Consider the following 21,185-nt stretch of genomic DNA (forward strand, 5'->3'; position numbering starts at 1 on the left):
TGTTATTATCAGGTACATCCTTTTACTGTGAACTGTTGTTTATGACAACCTGTTCATGTACATCGAAGCCTCATAATCATAGTGATGATGACATGTATATCCTTCAAACGTAACTCTTAAATTATTTTTTTGGGCATTTCAGAGCAAAACAAATAAAGCAAAGAAGAAGCTTACACCTGACATTTTTTTTCCTCAGGCTAGATTCATTACAAAAAATAAAATGAAATAAACTTGTTCTGCAAAATAAAGCACGAGCGGTTTATTGTGCTATTCAGTTTCTTTTTGTTCACTGACTACAGTGCATTTCACCCTTTGTTTTGGTTCGGCATTGAATTATGTCGGGACCAAAGGTAGCTAATCTAATAATTCATCTTAGTTCATGAATACTTTACTTATTAAAAACAGACATGCAGTTTTGTAATGACTTATATAATCCAAATATCTTTAAATATTTAGAGCGTCATTGTGAATGTTGATTCTGTGGGGCAGGAAGGATATCCAGTAGAATTCAGCTTTGCAGCAAATATACCTGTATTTATATAACATAATGATGATATTCTCAATATTCTGGATGAAACCATCTGTTGTTAGCAAGCACTTCTAATCCATCTCATGTACTCTTTAAGTCCTAGTCTGGTAGTATGGATGGAAAGCCAGACTAAAAGATGCTGGTGTTGGGAATATGATCAGTGGAAAAGATGGTTTGAACTTCCTCCTTTTCTCTCTGTACTTTGGTTCTGCTCTTTATCCGTGAAGCCTCCTTTTCAATTCCTCTGGGGTTTGGGGTCGTTGTTCAGGTATTAGTTGAGCTTTTGAATCTAATCTAAAGCACTTGTTGCAGTGGTTATGAATCTTAACAATAACCCTGAAAGTAAAAAAAAAAAAAAAAGGGAGCAAAAATCCTTCCAGCTGCACACTATCCACGACCAAAGGGAGTAATTGTCTGAAAAAGCATTCCCTAATCCAAAAAATTATGAACAAAAGTCTGGAAAATGAACAAATCAGAACAAACATAATAGAGCTACTCCAACATGAAAAGTGCAATTCTACAAATATTAGCAATAGTCTTTCAATCAGAAGTCACTTGACAAGCATGTACATAAAAACACTAGGGTTTTCTGGGAGCATTCATATTACTTCTGGTGCCAGAAATAGACAATGTAAAGCTACACTCCTATTAAAACAGTTGGAAAGCATGACACTTTGTCACATTTAGATAAACACTTCATTTTTATGTGTTCTGGGTGATAAAGTCAGAGAAAAAGCCTGAAATCATACAAACCATTGCCACTGCAGAATATTCTCTAGAAAGCTCAGAGAAAGGTTATTCTTGCAAGGCTTTAATGCACCTCTGATTCATAAAAAAAAAAAAAAAAAAAAAAAAAAAAAAAACAATGAGAGAAATTCTGTTCCTTTTCCATGCAGGGGAAGAAGCTCTTACAATATTTGTGGACAAAAGGAAGCTGAGTAAGAAAGCAGAGGTGAGCGATTTCTCTGGTAACTCCTCTACTGTGACTCTGGAAGCTCTGCACCAGCTCGCCGCTTCTTACTTCATTGACAGGGAGAGCACTCTGCGCAAACTGCACCACATCCAGATTGCCTCCACTGCCATAAAGGTAATGACTTTTTATTAAGTTTTTTAAAGATATTATTTACGAGAGTAAATGCACATACTATCACACTTTCCATCCACATTGAGTCTCATATAAAACAATGACACATTAAAGAGAAACGGCATCACTGATATATTGACAAAAGTCTGCAAAGGTAGCTAGCGACACGTCTAAATTCTCTATCTCACATCTGGCAATTTCCTGTTTTCCCTCCTAACCTATGTTCACATTTATAAATTACATTTATTAATGTTTACTGTCTTGGAACATTTGAGCATTCTCTTAAACTAAAAAAATCATCTTTATCATGAACAAGTGTTTTAGACTATTTTGAGTAATATTATTTCATATTGTATAATGCAAAAAGTACAGAAGAAAAAACAAAGTTCTAGAAATTTACAGTAAAATGTTGAGTTAAATTACAAGAAACAGCTTTTTATCTCAAAGCTGTGCGTGGTCCTGAGGCGATTAGCCCATTTCCTGTCTGACTAAGGTCAATAAAGGGCGATAATACCATGTAAAAGAACAAAAGACAGAAAACCAGCTGTTGGCTATGAGAATCATCAACAATTATTAGCTTATCTGTACATAGATCATAAGGAATAAATCTAACATTTTGATTCCAAAACCTTCCAGGGACCAATAATTTCACCAAGCTTTCGGGAAAGCACAGATACTGCAGCCAAAATGTCCTCAACTCCGACAGTCAGATCACCAGCATGTTGTAACTGTGGTTGTCAGACAAAAAGTTTGCATGTGTTGGAAAAGGTTTGTCATAATCTAAAACAAAGGTGTGTAGATTTATTAATAATTGGTTTTATTTTCTCTCACTTACTGTCTTCTAGCTGTCAAACAGCACAATTGCACATAGAAATATGGATTCAAATTTACACAGATAAAATGTGTGCATATTTTTCATACATGTATTTTTCTTTTTTAAATTGGGTTAATTTCAAACAGTTTAAACGCATTTTAAGCAATCGGCTCTCAAGCTACACATTTGAATTTCAGATTCAAATTTAAAGATGGCTAGTTGTGCACAGTTGTCATAGTTAATGTCCTTAGTAAAACACCATTACAGCATCAATGAGAGCTAAAAAGAGAAATACTCGTTTTATTTGCCTGCTTGTGATAAAATATGATCATCAGCTGCTTTGAGCACACTGAGTCTGCAGGAAGCACTGTGATGAGCACATATGGTGAGGGGAAGATAAATGAGTCCTGTGAAACACGGCTGGGGACAAGTCACAAGCTCCAGTTGTCACCTTCAGGTAGCGTGGGGTTAATAGGGTGACAGAGGGAAGGGTGTCCCTCTTCTCTGCCATTTTCTGTTCTCCGGGCACAGCGGGAGCTGGCTGTGGTAGCTCCTTCTCCAACAGAATATGAGTCACATTCTCTACACTCATGTCAAAGCTCTGTGGCTGTTGCAATAATTTGTTCAGAGAACGGTGAGTTTTTGCAGTCGAAGTGGGCACAGCAGATCAGTTGCGGCAAATGCTTTTGTCTGTTTTATTTCTGGGAATCAAGGATTCCTTCTGTGGTTACAGAGGGACAGAGAGTATGTGAGGTTGTGCTTTAATAGTCCAAAGGCAGTCATCTGGTGTGACTGACAGGTGGGAAGTGGAAAAAGCACAGATTCACCTTTATAATCAGTGGAAAGTGAGTCAAAAGGGTGACAGATTCTTCCACACTTGTGCATCCTTTCCTAAAGGCGTTGACCCACAGAACAGATTGGAGCTCTCTGCATAAATCTAAAATCTAGCAAGCTGAGGAATGAATGAGAGAAGACCGATGAGGCATTGCCTGCATGCTTCAGCCATGAAAATTGCAAATTGAAGCTCATTTTTGAGGAGTATAAATGCATCACGATGCCTTTGAAATGTGGAATTTCTTCAGGACGTGTTGGTACAGGGTGAAGTTTTCTGATTGGATCTGCTTGTTTGTACAAAGAGTAATGACTTCAGAGATATCCAAGAGCAAAGGGATGCATTTTTGTTGCACCTTGCAATTTTTGTGAACCGAATCAATAGAGATACCTCTGCCTTACTCAAATGTTGTTTGCCAGTCACTCTACACAAAGTGATAAACAAGGCTTCAGTCTTGACCAAGAGAACAGCAGGAACCTTTAATTTTATCCTGCCATCCGATGGATTGCCTCTGGATTTATTGCACTCTTGTAATGACAAACACATTTCTGTGTACTCAATCTCTCACTATTGATTGTTGTCTGTTCCATGACCAAGTGGATTGACTACAGTGGGAAAATACCAAAGTATGTTCATAAAGAACTTCACTTATTGTGAGTTGACTGTGTTAATGACTTCACATTTCTGCTGTCAGTAATACAATTCTCATATTCAAAAAGCAGACTCTTTTTTTAGCAAATAGGTTCTGAAATGTGCAGTTTGGTGCCTAGACAGTACATCTATGCAGCACACACTAACAAATTTGAAATTTGTAGGAAGACCAAATCATGTAAAAACAAAAACAAAAAAAAAAAAACTAAAATTATAAACCGAAACTATAAGCCCTTAATTAATTTATTCTTGTCGGATGAGATAATTTAGACAGATTAAATAATTTATTTTTTCATTCAGCTGTGTTATTCTGTTACCACATGAAAATCTACTTATGCTTACATTTCTGTGCATACGATTAATTCATCAGTATCACTAAAGATCACATTTATTTAACATTGACACACGTTGGGTCAAATGAATTAAAGTATCAGGAAAACAACACAAAAAACAACCACAAGCTTTTTACCCATGTATATTGAATGTATGAATGTGGACAGACCATACACATATGCTTTACGGGTTGATGGACTAATATACGGTTTCAGGTTTAACATCAAAAAGGTAAAAACAAACTCAAACTGTTTCAGTCACACTTGCATAACTGTTATCACACTATTTTATAGTTTTACTGAAAGAGTAATTTCCAAATTAGGTAACATCCTACACCTTTACTAAGCTACCAATAAATTGGCACATGAATAAACATATGATGTACAAACACACTTAAATAATATAAACAATATGTCAGTATTCAACGCTGTGGATAACAGCTGAACATATTGATAGCTTCTGCTGTCACTTTTTGAAACCTCCTGATTTTTTATATGCTTTATAAAACATCAGAAAAAAACGTACGTCTTTTTGTTTCTCTATTCTTGTTTGTTCTAAATTTCTCAGTTGAGATACCCTAATAAAACACATCATCTTTACCTAATAAAGAAAGTTGCAGTCTTTTTTTTTTATTAAAACAAAAATCACTCAAATATATGGAATATTTCTGCCTCAGTGTACACAGAGCATCAAGTTCCCACATCATGAGAGACACTGCTAAACGCAGAGGAGAACCACAGTATTCCTCCATCCACATTACTTCCAAATTTTATCATATGCCTACATACAGGTGGCTAATAATGTCCTATTAAGCTTTTTGTAATATACCAGAATGTATCAGCAGTGAAAGGCAGCTGCTAAGCAAAGCGGAAATCGAATGTTCTGCTCATCATTCAATGTTTTTCCATATGGCATATCATATGGCTTATCAAATAATTCATTTTAAGGATTAAATATGCATGTGGTTAAGAATCTAGCATTGTGTCTCATTTCCTCAGATTCATATAAGCATTAAAACCCCACATAATTCAGGAAAGGATTAATAAAGTGATATAAATGTATTTTAAGACATTCAGTAAAGCAATGCCCCTTTCCTTCTGTTTATTCATTGTATTTGTCTTTTTGTTCCAATGTTTGATGTTGTTTTATAAAAAGGCAGAATACTGAGTTTGTACAACAGCAGTTTTTTATTGAACCCTTTATGATGATCTTGCTGATCAACTTACCCCAATTGTCTTGCCTCATCCATCTATCACTGTACAACAATTGTCTCCTGGCAAGCCAGAGTTGGACAGATTGCTAAGCAAAATACAAAGTCAAAAAACCACAAAGAGAGAAAAACGAGATCTACTTGTATGCACGTCACTGTCACCGTAAGAGAATGGGAAAAGGTAAAATGGGCTCTTGCAGATGAAGTGAAGAAAGGGGCTTTGTGGCAAGAGTCATTTGGAATGTCCTTAATTAAGGGCTTAGACAAAAAATAAATAAAGAGTGTGGAACCATTCTTGCCTTAAAATGAGAACAGCAAAGTGCTCCTTCAGCTATTCAGCAGAAAGGAGCTTACTTATTTTACATTCAAATGTACAATTGATTATGTTAAAATGGCTTTATTTTAAGAGATCAGGAATACCAATTTACATTACCCATTTACATTACCCTAGAAACATTTTTCTTTTCTCATCAAGTAAGAGTACTCTTTAGGTTAGCGATGCACTTTGCTAAAATGAATAAAGTGGAGTAGTTATAAATTACATTTTGTTGTTGTTGCCCAGGTGACAGAGACGCGAACAGGCCCTCTCGGGTGTAGTAACTATGACAACCTTGACTCCGTCAGTTCTGTCCTCGTTCAGAGTCCTGAAAATAAAGTCCAGCTGCAAGGTTTGTACATTTTTTACCCGTTTTTTTTCTCTCGCTCTCTTTTTTTTTGTGTGTTTCCTAATATATCTGTTTGGCATACAGATATATATATATAGATTTATAGATTTTATTAAGTAAGTTATCAGCTCAGCCAGCACTTTATGGCCCCCACACTTTCAGTGTCACTCCCTCCGTGCACATCTTCATGGCGGTACTAAAACCAGCTTGATTTTACAGGCTTGCAAGTGATCCTACCAGACTACCTGAGAGAAAGTTTTGTGCAGGCTGCTCTCAGCTACATAGCCTGCAATGGAGAGGGTGAGTTTGTCTGCAAGGACAATGATTGCTGGTGCAACTGTGATCCCAAGTTTCCAGAGTGCAACTGCCCCTACATGGACATCCAAGCCATGGAGGAGAGCCTGGAGAGAATAACAGAGACATGGGGGTTGCTTTATAAAGAATTTGAAGAATCAGGTGAGAAAGTCCTCATAAAAAATAAGGAATTATTGCTTCCCCTCAGCTTGTTTGCCTCATCATACTTGGAGAAAATACGACTTTTGCATATAAATCATTTATATGAGAGAGGGTGGGCATGAATTCAGGTATTTTATCCGCACCATTAAACCTGACTGAGAATCCTATTCATATATCTCTCCCTACTCTGATTTAGGGTTGAACAATAATAGCTGAGTAAGAGTATTGAATTCTGGCATGCTATCTGCATATAGAATTAAAAACATGACATGAATAGCATAGAATAAGATAAAAAATGTAAAAAAAAAAAAAAAAGAAACAACTTTCAGCTTGGGCAGTTTACAGTAAGTCTGCAGAAGATTAATCAGCTATAAAACCCATTTATTGCTAGTCCAGCTTTTCCAATCACCGGGGAAACAGAGGTTGAATAGAAGCTCTTAGCACAATGTTTAGTTATTATTGCTGTGCTCGGTCACCCTGCCCTGACCATTATTACTCAGGTGAAATCAAAATTGATGTCTTTTTATCCAGATTTGCATTATTCTGAAATATTACTCACTGCAATTACCTTCAAACTTTATGTTTTAATTGCTGGCTGTAAAGTGAGGGCAGGAGTGTGTCCAGAATGCAGACACCTAAAAGTGTCATAAAAATGTCCTTCAACAAGAGATATCACAGTGCAGTGCTTTATCGACTAAAGATGCAAATAAGTCCTAGCACTAAAGCAGAGAACGTATAGGGCTAAGGAATTTTATCAAGTGCCAAAAATATAACATGGCACCTTTAGTAATAAATTAGTGATATAATGTTGCCTGAGCTGTGCCAGCTCCTCTGGATGTACAAGTATATCTCCAATTATATTTTTCTAAATCAGAATAGAATAGAACAAAATGGAAACTGCCTTTGCTGTGTGTTTGTGTATTTTCTTATTAAAATGCAAATGTGTCACATTAAGTATGTGAACACAACCTACACAATATGCCTAATTTGCTGTTATGGCATTTAAAATTTCAACACTTTTGTTTGTTTATATAAAGATGTTGATGTTGTAGCAGCTGGTCAGCAATACATTCTGCATGTTAGTTCCATAGGTCTCTGCAAAATTAAAAATAAAGATTGCAAATTGTATGGCAATTAGTTTACAAAGTCAGCAGAAACTGTCTGTCAGGAAAATATGGCGATTACACCCAGTTTTGGGCTTCTAGACAAACATTGGATTTTAAGGTCTAAATTCAGATTTCATATTCTTTGACAAAATAGAAAGGGTTTGAACATTGTCTTCGGAGCTGAATGAAAAATGGGGTCTCTACTTGCAAAACATAAAGGGTGCATCCAGTATGTTTTTTAGCATACTTGGCTGCATGCCGATCTGTTGTTCAAGAAGTGATTCTTGTCATTTATAGAGGTGCGTGCCACATGAACAAGCAACAAAAAAGCTACAGCTGAATTTATGTGACGGAAACAAGCCGTAAACATGAATGCAGTCTTGTTGGCAAGCTTCACATGCTGTACACTCATGACAGGGAAATCTAAGTAAGAGGTGTGTGGTGTGTTTCAATGTTTTTCATCTGTTCAGATGTAAATTCTTTCAGCTCACACTACAAACTTCTCTCTTGTCCTACTTTCCCAACCCTGATAAACTAAACTTTGGCTCATGAAAAATACAAGTTTCCAAAAGACTTGTTTATGCATGGCTCATGCAAAACATGGATGGGATGACTTCTAAATGAATATGATTTCCTCTATCTATTCTTGTAACTACTGTGTGCATTGGTACAGCAAAAGGTCAGGTAAATTCCTATTGCATCCATGTGTTTAATAAAATTCAGTATTACTTGTTTTTCTGTAAGTAAGAACTTCAAATCTCATTTCACACACCTAACTATTTTTGAAATATGTTCTTGAGTGCTATACTACAGGTACAACATTATAGGTACAATATAATGTTGATAGTAGACAGTTATGCAAATGGTGCTAAACCGCACTTATCGCCCTCCTCGTTTTCTAAAAATATCAGGAACTGGTTTCTTTCTGTTTTAAAATATATTGTCTAAACTGAATTGTGGTGTTTCTGCCTGTCTATAATTTTTAACACAATTTCCTCCTTTACATCCAAGTCCCCGTCTTGCTGTGCTGGATGCTGTGTTTCAGAACATAAACACTGTGATGATGTCGACCCTGATTATTGTTGTTGCAGATGAATTTAAAGCCTTCTACACCAGACTTCCCCAGAGCTACTTCCTGAATGTGTCATCTATTCAACACTTGTGGTCCTTGGACAGCCTGTTTCAGTGGCGGTATGAGCAGCTTGAGAACAGCATGCGGGTCCTCTCCAGACGAGCCCAAAGAGTTATTTTCAAGCTCTTCAGTCTCAGTAAAAGATGTCACAGACAACCTCAAATTCGGATACCAAGAGAGCGGTGAGGACACGTTTATATTCTTTCTTTATATGTTAAATGTTTGCTTAAGTAAGGGCTTTTTGAAGAACAACAACAAAAAAAAAAGTGTGAACATTTAGCCAACTTCACCAAGTCTTTGCCAGCAATAAAATGGATAGTTTTTTTTCTACCATTTAAACATATGGTGAGCAAAGAAACAGAATCTGGGCCACACAAAATAAAAAAAGAAGGAAATACGACCAGAATTATTTAAATTTTAGATTTTCATGGGCTGGATCTGAAGATCCTCCACTGCCATAGTGTTGTCTGCTGAGCCCTGGGAGGTTTTTGACTGGAGGGTAAATGAACTGCAGTCACAGCAAAAAGCAGTTCATACTTTTGTCACTGTAAATGACAAGGCAACACAGGCATCATTTTGCATCGCAATACCCACCAGCTTAAGCAGGCAAATCCCACAACATCAGTGAAATATGTGAATGGGGTGATACGTATAACAACAGCAAAAGTTTAAAGAATGAAAACCCCTGCTTTAAGTTACTCTACTTCATACATCCCAAATTTACGATTATGATTTCATATGTTTTGGTCACGTTACTCTTATTCACTTTAAACTATATACAGTTTTTTTTCTCACATCTTAAGGTAAGCACCAACCTCCCTGAGAAATTCGATGGTTTGGGCATTTTTTCATCATTAGTATGAAGTTCAATTTTTTAAATCTTTCATAATTATTTTTTTTGTCACTGGCCTCACAGCTTAGTTTAGGTGTTTTATTTTTAGAAATAATACCCAAGTCTATATCAGGGGCTTCATTTTTTTCACATAAACAACAATGGTTTATTTAAGGCATCTTCACGTTTACTAAAATAATCACGAGCAATTAAATGTTTTCAGAAAAATAAAGAAAACACCCGTATTAAAGTTGAAATGTTATTTGTCTAGGCCACTCCAACCACCGTCATAGCGATGTGGTGTGTTATAGCAGTGCTTGGCTCCTCCAGTGTTCACTGCCGAGGAAAGACAGTCATTATTTCTGTACCAGAAAACAGTCACTTGTCAGTAAAACCTAGACATGCCAATGCGAGGGTGCTGAAGGGGTGTTTGCAAAAGGTGATGCTTCTAGCCATCACTGTCAGTCATGCTACATCACTTCAGCTCAGCTACCACAGTAATGGCAGCAGCGATCGTGGCAACAGCACATAGATCAACTGCCAGATTAATCTATAGAGGGTTCTTGACATACAGTTTCGGTCTCTTTTCTCTCTGAGCATTCCTGCTTGTGAACTGCTCCGGTTCCTCCACCACAATACCAAACTCACATTAATCGCTTATCTATGCAGCTGATATTGCCTTCCACAGCAGGAAGTTTTGTCGCCAGCTTCTAAACCTTGCTTATCTCAGTTTTTACAACCACATCGTCTTTAATTCGTCTCTTAGGTTTTCTTTCTCTACACGGTGATATTAATTCACTGTGGAAAGCCATTTTAAGCGGAATATTTGCGCCTTTGAGCGAGAAGAGGAAGGTCTCTCGTTGACATCCCGTTTTCTACACCTGAGATTAACAAGTGACTTGTGATTGATTTTTGCCTCTCTTGGATTGCTTCTTCATTGTGCTGGCAGTTACAAGCAAATACGAGAGTCTAAACAAATCTTATGTTAGGGGCACACCACATTTTTGCCCAAAGTTTGACTATTTGCATTAATGATTTATGTCATCATTGGAATGATAGACTCAGATCTTTTTTTTTATTTTTTATATATATATATATACTTCTCAAAAAGTGCTTTCCTCATATGCGTCTTCCTGACTGAAGGCTTTCATGAAGGGATCCTGTAATCATCCATATACTTGTTGAATGCTATTAGGAATTCACTCTAAAATTATTTCATAGATTTTTAATAATCCTTTCAAGGCTAAATTTCCTATAAATGTTGTGTTTACATCTGCGGTCATGTCTGAGGCAATTTAATCTCGCATGAAGGGCAAACTGGATTTATAGTTGTAACATATTTTACTCTGATTCTATGTAAAGTTACTTCATGATTGATTTTGCTTGCTTATCTTGCATGGGTTAACTGGTTTACTTTTCATGCAGTGCCTTGTAAAATATTACAACCACACATTTTAGTGATTTTATTGGTATTTGTTTTGATACACCCATAATGAGTGAGTTGTAAAGTCGAAAAGAAGCATTTTTATAAACAAAAATCTGAAAAGCAAGCCATTTATATTTATTAATAATCATCTCATTGCAGTTCTGGTTGTCAGGTTTAGAGTCACAAACCTTGTGGAATACCAAACGGTATTCATGTCTTATGTCTTTTGCTGCCTTAAATAGATTTTCCTCAAATATCTCTTTCTTTTAAACATCATTCATCTTCTTCTCAACTCTGACCAGCTTCTCTGTTTCCACTAATGAAAAGCATCCCTACAATATGACTCTGCTACCCACTGCAGTAACATTATATTGGTGGGCATACTGTGTCTATGGTGGCAAGCAATTTTCTGCAACACATTACATTTTGTATGAAGGGAAAAAAACATTTTTTTTTTTTTTTTACATCACATCTTGTTTCCTGTTCTTGACTTGCAAACTTTAAACATGACATCTTGGACCTTTCCACTTTCACTGGTACTTTATAAAGGTCTGGGTAGTGAACTGCACTACCAAGAGTTGTTATGTGTATCGACTCTTACCGTATACATGGACATCTGCTGCTCCTCCAGAGTTGCCATGGGCCTTTTTTTGCTGCTTCTCTGTAAAGTTCTTTCTTTGGATCACAATTCAATTTAGGTTGGTTTTCAGGTAGTTTTATAAAATTGTTGAAATCCATGAAATAGTTTCATTCAACTTCATAACTATGCATTTTTGTGTGTCTGTTTTATAAATTCCCTGTTAAAATCATAAAAATCTGCAGATGTAACATGACAAAATATCGAAGAGTATTTGTAATAGAAAATATATTAGAACAGGTGATCTGGAAGAAACAGCACAATGTGTGTCTTTTCTGCAGATATAACAGTGAAGATGTTGGTAGTAGTTAAATAGCAATTTGATTAGTAATAGAGGGACATAAGGAATGACTGATAAATATAATTTTCTATGTAGCAATCTTTCTGTGACTTAGACACATTATTAAGTGGTTGCATAAAAACTTTGTCTAAAGAAAGTCAATAAGCTTTTTAATTGTAATGACCACACAAATTCTCATGTTGACTTGAGGAAGTATAATGACCATTAACAGTCTAGCCTTCAGGCAAGGAAACTAACAGTGTGTAATCTACATACTGGTTTAATTCCTAAGTGGAAAATTAACTTTCCCTGTGATTTGTTATTTGGTAGCCTGTTGTCATAATTCTCAGTCATAGTATGAATGGGCTGGTTCAAAATAATTCTATTTTTACTTCAAATCTGTTGGATATAGTTGTGTCCTAAGTGTACAGGAAGCAGGTTCTCATCCCCATGTTAACTAAACACACTAATTAGAAAATTAATGGAATGAAAAGCAAGATCTTCACTTATAACAAAGTACTTTCAAACATCCTCTTCATAATATGTTTCTTATTGTAATTTCAATGATGTTTACATCTTTTACTTTGTTTTTCATAAAGCATGAGGCACATGGAAATTCATTTCAAGAGAGAAATGCTGTCTATCATTTTTTCTCAGAGATCAACATTTAAAAGCAGCAAACAAAGATACAAAAGTATACATAAATGATAGTCAGATGAAAAAGAAAAAATGTATAAGCAGGCAAGAAACTCCTGAGCTCAGACAGAAACCCTATCCGAAATCACATTCATCATCTAACAAAGGAGTGGCAAGAGAAACCAAAAACAAGGACACAAGCAAAATGGGCACAAATGCAGTCGTAGACTCCAGCAAGAGAAAACTGACAAGCTGACAACTGAAAAAGAGGAAGATGTGATTATAATTGCATGGAGAACTAACTGGAAAACAAGATGCAAGTGAAGCAGGAGACAGAGAAAATGCAGTTATTTAAGATTAAACGCGTCTCACCAGGAGAGCGGAGTCTAACAGGCAGCAGCAGCGGGCAGAGACGGAGAGCTGCAGTAAAGATCTGAAGTCTCCAGCAGTCTTCATTTTGTATAAGAAGTCATAATACTCTCAAACCTATACATGAGCTTCTGCACAGATATATGATTTATACTTTTAAGGTGATAGTCAGGATATTTTGAAGTGATGTTCTGAGATGTTTTGACGAATAATAGCTTTCTCACATTGATAAGATACAAAGCTGTGTAAGCCATCCACTTGCAAAGGATCTTTGTTATATTTTATTGCTGTTTTTTAGCCAAACAATTTTTATATTGCGCTAAAGTTACTTTGGTTGACAGTGTTGGCTCTTGTCAGTCTGACTCAGTAGATGTGACTTCCCAGTCCACTCTTGCGAAGAGTAGAAGCAACTTTTGGATTTTGCGACAGGCTGTCAATTGTGCGAAAGCAGCAAAGATGGTGTGTGTCCACAGTTAGTTGTGACGACCTTGTCAGGTGACAATTTGCCGAGTTGTTGCAGTAGAAGATCCACTGACTACATCGGCCAATGGACCTGCAGGATCAGGTGGATAATTACAAACTTAGTTTAAGAAACTAGATGATACATATTCATTGCTGTTGCATTACATCCCAGATATATGCCTTTTCAGATGGCTTTAAATTGCAAAAAAAAAATAAAAATACTACAGGGAATAAGACAAAATTGGGTGTGTTTTTTCTTTACACACTAATCTGTGTACTGCAGGGTAAAGGAGCTATTAAACAAAATAATAGCTCCTTAAGTGCTAATATGTATATTAGCACTTAAATATATATATATATATATATATATATATATATATATTAGCACTTAAAAGCACTAATATATATATGTTTTTTTTTTTTCAAATTCCCATTTTAAAACTTTTGCTTCCTTAAAGAAATATTTTTATAGTTCTTATGGAGAAGATTCTTATCTTTTTGGATGTTCACTGAATTTTTTAAAATTAATTTCAGTAATAGCCCTTAGAGGCAACAGTTTTTTAAAAGTGTTTTTTCAGGCTTACAAGATCACAACAGGAAACTATCAGAACCATCGTTGGCTTGTCTTTACTGTCTTAAAGCTGCTGGCTTACCCACAGGTCCTCTGAGAAGATGAGAAAATGTGCTTTTAGTTCATTTCCCAGAAGTTGTACTTCATTTTAGTATTAAAATCTGCACATTTCTGAACTTGGGCTAACGTCTCCATGAAATTTAATAAATTCTCCAAAAGTACTTCAACAAACACTTTAAATTTAACTTAAAGTTTTCCTCAATATAAACTCATAAACAATGCTTTATTTTTTTTCAAACAAAAATGCAACTTTTACATGCTGACCATTTCACTTCTTTAAGCAAAGATGATAAGAGGCATAAAGGGATCATGGTGGAAAAAATACAGTAGCATGGAATGAAACTCCAATTCACATTGGGGGAAATGTGTGCATGTCTGAAACTAAGTCACCCTCCGGCTACAGTGCACTTCTAATATTTATGACATAAATTAATCAACGATAACATTCTCTGCTCTTCTGTATGTCTGTCATTTTCTTTAATAATCATCAAGCATGGCAGGAGTTCAAATTCATAAGCATTCGTGAGAATCTCAGACTGGAGAATGTCGACTGATATTCCTGGTAAACAACACATCGTGATAAAACAGTGTTAAACGTTGGACAAATGTTCTAGATACACCTCTTTTGATCTGCAAATGACCTTAACCAGGATTAAATTCTCTCTGGCCTGTATATTTAAAACTTATAATGAGCCAGCTGTCTGGTGGCTCATTATAAGACAAGTGTCTTATAAAGCCTTTCCCCAGTTAATCAGCTCATGTTGAAAGTGTATTTTGATCTCTTTATATCACTTATTGTTACTCCTGCAGGCCTCACTCCTACTGGCTAGGACATATCCAGTCCCTCCTGTACTGCTCAGAGAACAACCAACTTGGAACATTCTCCGAGGAGCTTCACAGCTGCAGCTGCCGATATGAACACAGCCCCTGTCAGTCGCCCCCACCCTGCTCTGTTGGCGAAGGCTCAGCCTGTGCAGTGTGTGCACCAGACAACCACACCCGATGTGGAAGCTGTAACCCAGGATTTGCCTTGATGCAGGGAGCTTGCAGACCTATGGTGGCAGACTCTACAGAGAACTACCTGGGCTTTGAGACGGACCTCCAAGATTTGGAGTTAGGCTACCTACTGCAGAGAGCAGACCGCAGGCTTGAGGTATCTCTTTGTTCGCTTTTGTTTAATGATGTCAGGTTCACCGCTAGTTGAGCTGTACGAAAGCTGTGCCTAGGAAAAAAAAAGACACATGGACTCCTGGGATTGCATTGTGTAGTGGCCAGCTTCTGGCAAAGGGAAGCTTTATAGTTTCTCCACATTTCTGTTTAACAATTTGGCACACTGTGTTTTAATGGAACTTAGGTATGTAATATCATGTAATATCAGTGTATTTAATTTGTTTGACCTTGCCAGATATTGAATACATAAATATTGCTGCACTGTAAAGTATGACTGTCTGTGCAGATCTACATGGATTCCACAACACATTAAAAACAGCGACGGTACATATGACAGGTTGCATTTTTAGATTAATGAACCCAATTTCTCTAAACAAAATAAAACATCTTCAAATACATGAAACTTCACATAAAGAACACAACATTCTGAAATGTTTAATTTATAAAATGAAAACTTACTAATAAAGCTAATTAGACTTTTTGAAAAGTTTTCATAAAGTACCTGGATTCAACTCCCTGAAAAGACATGCTTACCGTTTGAAAAGAAATCAAGACAGTGAAAAGCAACCCGGTGATAGTTGAATTTGATTTGCGAATGTTCTGCAAAGGTTCCAGTGTCAATAGACTTACATGTTTTGGCAGTTTTGTGGTTTGTAGCATTTAATTGTATTGGTAAGAGAGACTTTTGCAGAGATCTTAGAGCAGCAATTGCATGGTGTTCAATTATTCATTAAGACATTTTACAAGCGGATGAAAATCAAGGCAGCAACCGATATTGCCAGAAGTGGATGTGTCCCGCTAGTTTACTCCAAAGTCTGAACAACAAAACAAAAGGCCATTAGCTATTTCCCCACTCTTGTAGCCAGTTAGATTTTTTTACGCTAAACATAAACAAATTTAGATAAAAAAAACAAAAAACAAACCAACTTAAAAGTCTACCTGATTCTTGCAGTAGTAAAAGCAGGATTTTTTTTACCAATCCCAATGCTGGAACAGGGGTAAAGCACAATCTTCATATGGAGGCCTTAGTCCTCGACTCGGACGTCACAGGTTTGAGTCTCAGCCTGCCAACCTTTGCTGCATGTCTTCTCTCTTTTTTAAAAGTACTTGTGTACTGGAAGCAAAAGGTTTGGACGTCACTTCTGCAAATCATTCATGTTCACAACAGTCCTTAGAGAAAGGAGGTGTAAATCCTAACTTCAAAGATATATTTTACATTTTCAAACCGGTTTTACAACAAAAAATAAAATACAAAATCAACTGAACACAGAAAGCTCTTTTTAAGTCATACTGACTGGGAACAGGGGTTAAAGGCCTTGTCTAGATGCACATCCACAGGAAGAACCTGAGCTCAACTTGAGGATTGTAAGACAATTACTCCCTTTGAGCCACAATCGACCAAATGACCAGCACAGCCCCATGGATCGCTAACAGGTTTTTAAGAGCGTATGCTCTCTCATGCTTCTTTCATTAAATATCTGGTAATGGTAGAAAATTCCTCTGCTACTGAAGAAATCTGTATAAGTTTCACAGTATTACTGTTGTACAATGATCATACATTTATGGCTAAAACTCAGTTTTATCACCAACATTTCTCTTCTGTTCTCCCCTGATGTCACAACAGAAGCATTAAAACACCAACATTTATGTTAAGAAAACCTCATTTTTTTAAACCATTAAACCTCTATGTATAGTTTGTAGTGACTGTAAAATAATCACTGGTCACAGTTCTATGCTGGAAATCAGGTATTTTTATTGTTGCAAAAAGGAAGCCTCACTCCCACATTGTGACACTTGACACTGCTGCAGTGAAAAGAGTCATTCTCTCACTGTTTGGCTTTGTTGTGCAGTCTCCACAGTGAAAATGCTTCTGGATAAAATTAAATAAAATAATCCAGAGTGAAATGAAAGAATAACTTTGGGTTAAGATGGGTCTATATCTCACAGTTGAGACATTCATAACAATTACTCTGGCCTGAGAATCACTTTGCATTTGTAAGATGGAAGGGAAATTTGGCAAAAATATGTAATGTGACAAAAATAATTTAAATCTAAAAGAAAAACCTAACATGTTCAGTGGGATTAATTCTAGCAGAAAGCATAAGGGTTAGGGTACTTTTGCTTCTTTAGAATCTCAAGATATTGTGTTGTAAATTAAAGATTTACATCTGCTTTTGTGAAAAAAAAAAAAAAAAAATCAAATCAAAGGTCTAGTCGTCAATTTTAGAAATAAACTGAACTGAAAGTGACTTGACTAACAGGAAAATATCCAAATAAACACTCCAAATCTATAACAGATAGGTTGAAAGAAAAACATCTGAATGCTTTAATTACTAAGAAAATCTCTGGATAAAATTAAAATGTATGGTTCAAAAGGGAAGTTGTTAAAAATAAATGCTTTCATATTAAAAAAGCTATTTTGTTCCCATTTATAAAAACAAATTCTAAGAGACGTGTTAGATGTAGTGAAGAAAAAAATTATAAACAATGCTTTGGATTGGTTAATTTGTTGTCCCTGAAACTAAATCTGCTTCTTATTTTAAGAAAATTTAAGGTCTTGAACTTGTATGACAAAGAGGTGTGAAGTGTGTCTGCTGCTCCTTTTTCCCAGCTTGACTTTCCTCTTCCTTTTCAGAAACCAAATCTAATAACAGTAGCAATAATGGCAAGGCTTGCTGTTCATTTAATATTGTGCATATCCTATATCTACATATACATCTAGCATCTTATTGAATCTTACAGTGCTACATAGACTCGAGTGAGGATTTTGAAAATTATGGAGCTTGCAGTGTGAACTATACAACTCTACAATCCAATTTTGTCATGTTTTTTTCAGTGATGTTGCATTGCAAGGATAATATCAAATATAAAACTTTCTAAAAATTGCACGCATTCAATATACATCATGTTTTTTAACTGAACTAATTCGTTTTTTTCGGTCTCACAGGTTCATGCTATTTTCATCAGCAACGACATGAGACTTAACAGCTGGTTTGACCCATCGTGGAGGAAGAGGATGCTGTTGACGCTAAAGAGCAACAAGTATAAAACCAACATGGTTCATATGCTGCTTGGAATATCCCTTCAAGTTTGCCTTACAAAGAACAGTACCCTGGAGCCTGCTCTCACTCTTTACATCAACCCTTTTGGTGGGAGTCACTCAGAGAGCTGGTACATCCCCGTCAATGAAAATGGTTTTCCGGATTGGAAGGCCACCAAGTTGGACCTACCCTTCGAGTGTTACAACTGGACTTTGACATTGGGTAACAAGTGGAAGACGTTCTTTGAAACTATCCACGTCTACCTTCGTAGCCGGATAAAGACTCAGGACGGAGCAAATGACAGTGTTTATTATGAACCTGCCGAAATTACTGATCCTGCTCAGAGCCTGGGTTACATGAAGATTAACAGTATCCAAGTGTTTGGCTACAGTATGCACTTTGACCCAGAGGCAATTCGTGACTTGATCCTCCAACTGGACTACCCTTACACACAGGGCTCCCAGGACACGGCCATCCTTCAACTCTTGGAAATACGAGATCGTGTGAATCGCCTTTCCCCTGCAGGGCAACAAAAGATGGACCTGTTCGCCTGTCTCCTCCGCCACAGGCTCAAACTCACTCCCAGTGAGGTGGTTCGTATTTTTGCCTCCTTGCAGGCCTTCAGTGCACGTTTACCTAATTCAGTGGATTATGAGACCACCAAGCTGTGCAGTTAACAGCTGGTTGAAAACTCAATTGTAAATTGTGTACAAGGAAAACTTTTTAAGTCCTTAATACAGATGCATACACATGTGCTTTGTCTCTATTAATTATCAAACTCTATGGTTAATCTTGAGGCAACCAGCCATGGACAGCTGAAGAATGTACTGGACAATGCCCATTTCAGTGCCATGTGGAAAAAATGGGCTGGATCTTTGAGGAAATGCACAACTGTTTCTCAAAATAATATTTCTGCTGTAGAAACTCAGAAACCACTGCATACAGCTGAACCATCCTGTTTCAATATGATTCTGCTCATTTATACTGTAAGTACCAATGCTAAATGAATAGACATTTTATGGTTAAAATGGTACTCTCTGTTTGTTTGTATTTTTTATATGTTTCTTTGCTTTAGTGACTGTGCACTTTCCATGACTTGAAGATTGCAGTGGTGTAAAACAAGATTTTGTAGATAAATTGATATTAAAGACATCATGTTATAACAGAGTGGATCCACTGAAAAGTTGTATTTTAAACCCACTAGAGTGAAGAGAATTTATTTGAAAGCCACAAAGAAATATGTCCTTTTGTCTGATTAACTTAGGGTTTTCTAAGCGAGCGGTTTGAATACATGCCTCTACAACAGAGAAAAAACACACTGAACAAGAAGATTAATTTACTAACCTCTTTATCAGGTACACATTGCAAGTACTATTTTCCCGTATGGCAAGCTGTTGAAAACATTCCTCAGATTTGGGTCCATATCAATAGTGGTGCAGCACAGTTACTGTGTCATCCATTACATCCCAGAAGTGCTCTGTTGGATTGGGATTTTTTAGAGTTCTGAAGAATAATGAATACATAGAAAAAAACAATTTCAGATTTCTTAGTTGAGCTTTTCCATTTGGTGTGTTATCCTACTGTTAGTAGCCAAAAGAAGACGGGTGCAGTATGACCATGACATGGTCACCACCATGTCATGGTCATACTGACATGGTGGTGTCAGTATAACCATACTGACACCACCATGTCAGTATGGTGGTGTCAGTATGGTCACTGACACCATACTGACACCACCATACTGATATTTAAACCAGCTCTCACGGTTTAAATATTACAGCTAAGCTGTAATATTTAAACCGTGTCTCCCCAACCACTAGACCCCACATGCTTATATTGCTACCTGAGTCCAGAGTAATGAATGTGTAGTCATACTTGTGTCCCATCTTCCATCTTATTCTGCCCCAATGGTACACTACAATATTTGGGAGGAAAAGTATGATCATTGCAAGCAAAAGGTGAACAATACTTGTCAAGTTTTTTGCTTTCTTCAAGCCACCTCAGCTTCTGCCCAAACTTGAAAAAGGCTTGCTCCCATCAAAGAAATGCAGGAATCACTCATCTCAGCGACATTTTTTATTTATTTATTTTTTGTCTTTGGATTCTTCCAACTGACAGTGCAAAACTACCATGACTTTACATGGAGTAGTCAAGATAGTTACAGAAATCACAGAGCAGGTTGAAAACCTACAAACAAAAGAAACTAAATCAATTACAAATCACAATGAACTAATCAACTAGTTTTCCAGGAAATGTTAATTTACTTTTAAGTTATCAGTGAATAAACAAACTACATTCCAAATACATAAACCCATTTCACCAGCAAGGCTGATTAGGTCTTCTGAATGCAGGTTAAATGATAGAATGTCCAGTTCCTACCAGTGGTGTCTCTGTGGAAGCTTGAAGCTGAGGCTCTATGTCTGAAGAGATCATTCAGAGCACAGGTGTGCCAAGTTACCTTATAGGCTTCTGAAGGCCTGAGTGAAAGAGATGGGTGCGCTTGATTCTCTCTGATGCATGTGCCAGTTGGGTGGAGATAGCAAATGCACCCACAAATGCACCATTTGCTGTTTAAACTTGACAATACTCTCCTATGACTGATACTCACTGACTCATCTAAGCCAAAATCAGACTCAACCATCTGAATGTTGCAGCTTACATTGAGACGCGTTGGACCAGACAACATCCAGTTTTTTATATTTCATAATTTAGATGACCGACTGAGTTGTTGCCTTGGTTTCTTTTCCTTGGCTGCCAGAGTTTATGGTTCGATGTGCTGCACAACTGAAGATGATGCTCTAAAAATCTCAGTTGTCAAGAGTGCTTTTTTTTTTTTTACTTTTTGGGAATTTTTCTCTTAACACAAGATGTGGTTATGTGTCAAAATCA

General features: G+C 36.6%; 1 protein-coding gene across 1 annotated transcript in view; it reads left to right on the forward strand.

Moving 5' to 3' along the window:
• Nucleotides 1-19,463, forward strand: part of brinp3a.2 (bone morphogenetic protein/retinoic acid inducible neural-specific 3a, tandem duplicate 2) — a 56,587-nt gene extending 37,124 nt beyond the window's left edge. The window contains exons 4-9 of the mRNA XM_008406674.3: nucleotides 1,426-1,616; nucleotides 6,016-6,121; nucleotides 6,338-6,574; nucleotides 8,772-8,994; nucleotides 14,896-15,238; nucleotides 18,203-19,463. Coding sequence (XP_008404896.2) covers nucleotides 1,426-1,616; nucleotides 6,016-6,121; nucleotides 6,338-6,574; nucleotides 8,772-8,994; nucleotides 14,896-15,238; nucleotides 18,203-18,973 — 1,871 coding nt within the window. The 3' untranslated portion in view covers nucleotides 18,974-19,463. The remainder of the gene's footprint in view (nucleotides 1-1,425; nucleotides 1,617-6,015; nucleotides 6,122-6,337; nucleotides 6,575-8,771; nucleotides 8,995-14,895; nucleotides 15,239-18,202) is intronic.
• Nucleotides 19,464-21,185: the final 1,722 nt, after the last annotated feature.

This window comes from Poecilia reticulata, chromosome 4 (assembly GCF_904066995.2).
Source record: "Poecilia reticulata chromosome 4, P_reticulata-male-v2, whole genome shotgun sequence".
In the NCBI taxonomy this organism is placed as follows: Eukaryota; Metazoa; Chordata; class Actinopteri; order Cyprinodontiformes; family Poeciliidae; genus Poecilia; species Poecilia reticulata.